Source organism: Eurypyga helias, unplaced genomic scaffold, assembly GCF_000690775.1.
Source record: "Eurypyga helias isolate BGI_N326 unplaced genomic scaffold, ASM69077v1 scaffold17857, whole genome shotgun sequence".
Lineage (NCBI taxonomy): Eukaryota > Metazoa > Chordata > Aves > Eurypygiformes > Eurypygidae > Eurypyga > Eurypyga helias.
This window is the reverse complement of record NW_010263845.1, coordinates 8,914-12,758: the sequence shown is the minus strand read 5'-3', so window position 1 is coordinate 12,758 and position 3,845 is coordinate 8,914. Positions and strand designations below refer to the sequence as shown.

Genomic DNA, 3,845 nt, shown 5'->3' with positions numbered 1-3,845 from the left:
GTATGGTCACTAGATGGGTTCCATGATCCAAAACTAGAGTCAGACTTAAGCATTAAAACTCTCTTCTGGAGCCCCCCCAGCTGCTCAGCTGGGTTCTGACAAACTGAGTTACTACTTGCTCACCACTGCAGCGCTCTGCCACAAAGCACAAGTCCTTTCCAAAATGTTGTTTAAGCAGATTCAGAAGTATGTGTATATTAAAAGAAATATCACCACCACTTCTGCACAGTGGTAGGTCGTGGTGCTGGATTTTCACCTGTAAATCCCGAGCAGTTCTGGAACTGGACAGCAGCGACTTGTCCTCCAGTCTTACCTGCTGGAGCAGAGGAGTCAGCGGCAAGGTGGGCTGGAACAAATTAGGCAGGTTCAGGCACTAAAGAGATGGCACTACACAGATTAATCAAATAGATACACACTGGGAGAACATCTCCAGTCTACTTTATTTTCATTGATAGAAAAGTATGAATGTACATCAGCAGAATATAAAGTATTTCAAATATCTTCCAGTCAAAAACACAAGACAATAGCTAGCCCTCCAGGTACAGCTGGGATGACTTCCTATTTAGAGCCCCAGGACTGCACCACATTCTGAGGGAACTCAAAGATGCTCCTTGAACCTGAAGTCCAAAGGCCCATTTGTCCCTGGTACCTTCTACTCTCACAGATTTGAACAGGCTTATTTCTAAGTTTTGCCATTATCTCAGCAGCTCAAGATCAACGTTCTGTAAGACTGAGGATCCATTTGAAACGATGAGACCAGGGAGGGTGAAAACAAAAGGAAAAGATATTTAAGCACAAGCGAGAAGCATCCACAAAGAAGTGCCATTGCCATGAAAAGAAGGCACTTGAGTTCATTTATTTTGCATTGTTGATTCCTCACTGAGTTTTTAAAAAAATAATAATTAAACGTGGGTTCATACAGCCTTTTTGTCCGATTTCTTATTTTGTGAGTTCTCATTCCTCTCAAGAAAGGGGGAATTTGCATGAAGTCATCAGGGTCAGACAGGCTTCTCTCAGGGTTGGATGGGCAGAAAGAGACTGGCATTTCATGGCCATCCTGATTTCTTTGGAAATCGAGGAGTACACATGAACAGAGAGAATTCAGGATGCTCCAGTACAGCCAGCAACCTCTTGAAAGTAAGTGGCATAGCCTCTGACATGGAGAAGTCATTGTTTAGGTAGTGGCACCTGCTGCTGCTGAACATTGGTGCCAGACAAGCCATCACAGCACTCGCTTCCTGGGACTGTCAGGAGAAGTTAGATGAACAAGAAGCTGTGAACAGAAGGACAGGAGCAAGTGTCCAGCTGACGAATTCTCTTCCAGGTTCCCTTGCACTGAGGGTTCCCTACTGCCTGCCAGTGCAACAGCTGATTCCTGAAACACAGTCACAAGAGGAAGAAAGTTAATGTGCTGCACCTCCGCTGCAGGGCAGTCACTTGTCCAACGAGGGCTTAAATCGCCCAGTAAATCCCATTTAGTTTGCTAACATCCCTTCTCACTCCATGGACCCAATTCTGCCTTTCTAGTGACCCCCCCATGATTATAACAGTGTGAAGTAAAGCCATAGTCAGTCAGGAATACTGGACTGGAAGAACCCAGAGCACACATACTGTAGATGTCAAATGCAAAAGGGTTCACAGAACCATTCCCTAGAGATGCCCAGCATTGCATGCAACAGCTCACAAAGCACAATGACATCTCCAAAACTCCTGTATTGAAGCACCTGACAGGTTGCAAAGTGGGCAAAACACCTTTTTCTCCATTTTTCTCTGTAACACCATGCTCCCTCTCAACAGACAGAGCTCTGTGGCCACCCACAGCCACCGAGATGATGAGTAAGTACCTAGCACACAATACACAGCACACATCTGTTTGCAGGAACATGAGCATCTCTGGATAACCAGGTTAGTGCAACACTTGCCTAAGCTTTTCCACCTTGCTAAGAGCTACACGCTAACACGGTTTCTGGGTGGCAGCTGCCTGGAGGTACCAGACCCACAAGTGTTGGAACAAGGTTACTCACAGGTGCCGTAAGTAGAGGACAAAAACCACAACCAACCAACCCCCTGTCTCCAAGGCAGTCCTTCAGTACATTGACCAGAACTGAACAGAGATATATCCTATTAAAACAACCAAGCAGATCCACAGCCCATTTTTCACAATCAGTGGCTGCACAAGCAGTGCCGGTATAATGACCACCCAAACTGAAATTCTGCTATAGCACTGTGCCCCTTCCCAGATTTTACCGTTTAATGGTTTAAGGGAATTCTTCACATCAGCGTGTCCCAGCCCTGACCTTTGGAGAACTACAAATACCACAACTGGATCAACTCTTGCCCTGTACAGAGAGCTGCTCACAGAATAGCCCAACAGACCCCTAACTTCTGCTTGGTTTATAGTTCTGTGGGAATTGAAATTACTGCTCTAGCTTTACAAAGATAACCCTGCCCTTGGTTTAATGAGATGTCATGCTCCAGAGCAGGGTTTTATGCATCACGCATGGTTGGAAAAGGCTCGCTGTATTTTTCTTTTGGCTTGGGGTCATTTCAAAATACCAGAATCTGCACAAGGAGGATTAAGATCCCAGATAAAGCAGGCTGCACACAGGGCAGTACGGTATCCTTCAAAACTCTGCAGCTTTGCCTTTAAAAGGCATTACTCCTGAAACACATAAGCTAAACTTGCTTACTCTCATCTTGCTGGTGGTGAAGAAAAATACTGAGTTTGCTATAAGTCAAGTCCATCCATCCTCTCTCTCCCTCTGTCCCAGGAGCATGAGCATAAACTGCTGCAGCCTGGACACTGACACACTACCACCACCACATCTTGCTCCAGATGACAGAAAGCAGCTGATCCTCCTAAACACAGGCTGAGTAGCAATTCCAGAGATACCAAGTCTGTGCTTTATTTGTAGATCTTTCAGAAGACAATCCAAAATTAACAGATCAATTTCCTGGCTTGATGCTCTGCCTTGTTTATCTCATAACCTTCTAGAAGAAAGAAGCCAATGCAAGCTAGATTATCCTGGCTATCTTCACCTAATGGCCACAGATCTGGCCATAGATCAAGGATTTTGGGAAACCTCCTGATCTGCATAACAGGTGTCAAAATGAACTAGCATTTTCTACACAGTGGGAGACAGGTGGAAGGCACAGATAACAAGCATCTCTCTAACTTGAAGCATTTATAAACCAGACTCCACTTAGACACAAGAAGATAATTAGGAAATACTCATCAAAATATACCATCATTGCTGAGTTTATTTTAAACTGTCAGATATTTTCCTTCCTGAGAGTCACTCTTGGAACAATATCTTGGGGAACTAAATGCTGGCACAAGCTGCCAAACTGACAGGGTGAGAAGCAAAGCGCAGGCACGGCGTGGGTGGGACAGCAGCAGCTGTGCCTGCTTCCCGCACAGCCTCAGCCAGCCCCAGAGACCCGGGCCACCACGACCACTGCTCCGCAGTCACCACAAACTGACTACCTCTCCTGGCAGTTATACAGCAAAAAAAAAACCAAAATGAGGTTGAACCGAGTATACAGCCAGGGACTTGTGAGCAGATCTAGGCAAACTCAATACATGCTGCATCCTGGGCTCTGCCACCAGCCCATCCTGTGTTTCCCATCATCCTCCATAGGGCAGCAGCTGCTTTCTCATCTTCTGTCACCTTTCTTTACAAGCATCACATTCATGCCCTCCTGCATTGGGTTTGCATGGCAAGGTTTTGGTAGCAGGGGGGGCTACAGGGGAGGCTTCTGTGAGAAGCTGCTGGAAGCCTCCCCTTATGTCCAATGGAGCCAATACCACCCAGCTCCAAGATGGACCGGCCGGCGGGCAAGGG

At 46.2% G+C, this 3,845-nt stretch overlaps 1 protein-coding gene across 1 annotated transcript in view; it reads right to left on the bottom strand.

Annotated features, from left to right (window-relative positions):
• Positions 1-1,161: 1,161 nt before the first annotated feature.
• LOC104513002 (somatomedin-B and thrombospondin type-1 domain-containing protein-like) overlaps positions 1,162-3,845 on the bottom strand; it is a gene marked incomplete at its 5' end in the record, with an annotated part of 9,087 nt that continues 6,403 nt past the window's right edge. Inside the window, one exon of the mRNA XM_010156212.1 lies at positions 1,162-1,375. Coding sequence (XP_010154514.1) covers positions 1,258-1,375 — 118 coding nt within the window. The remainder of the gene's footprint in view (positions 1,376-3,845) is intronic.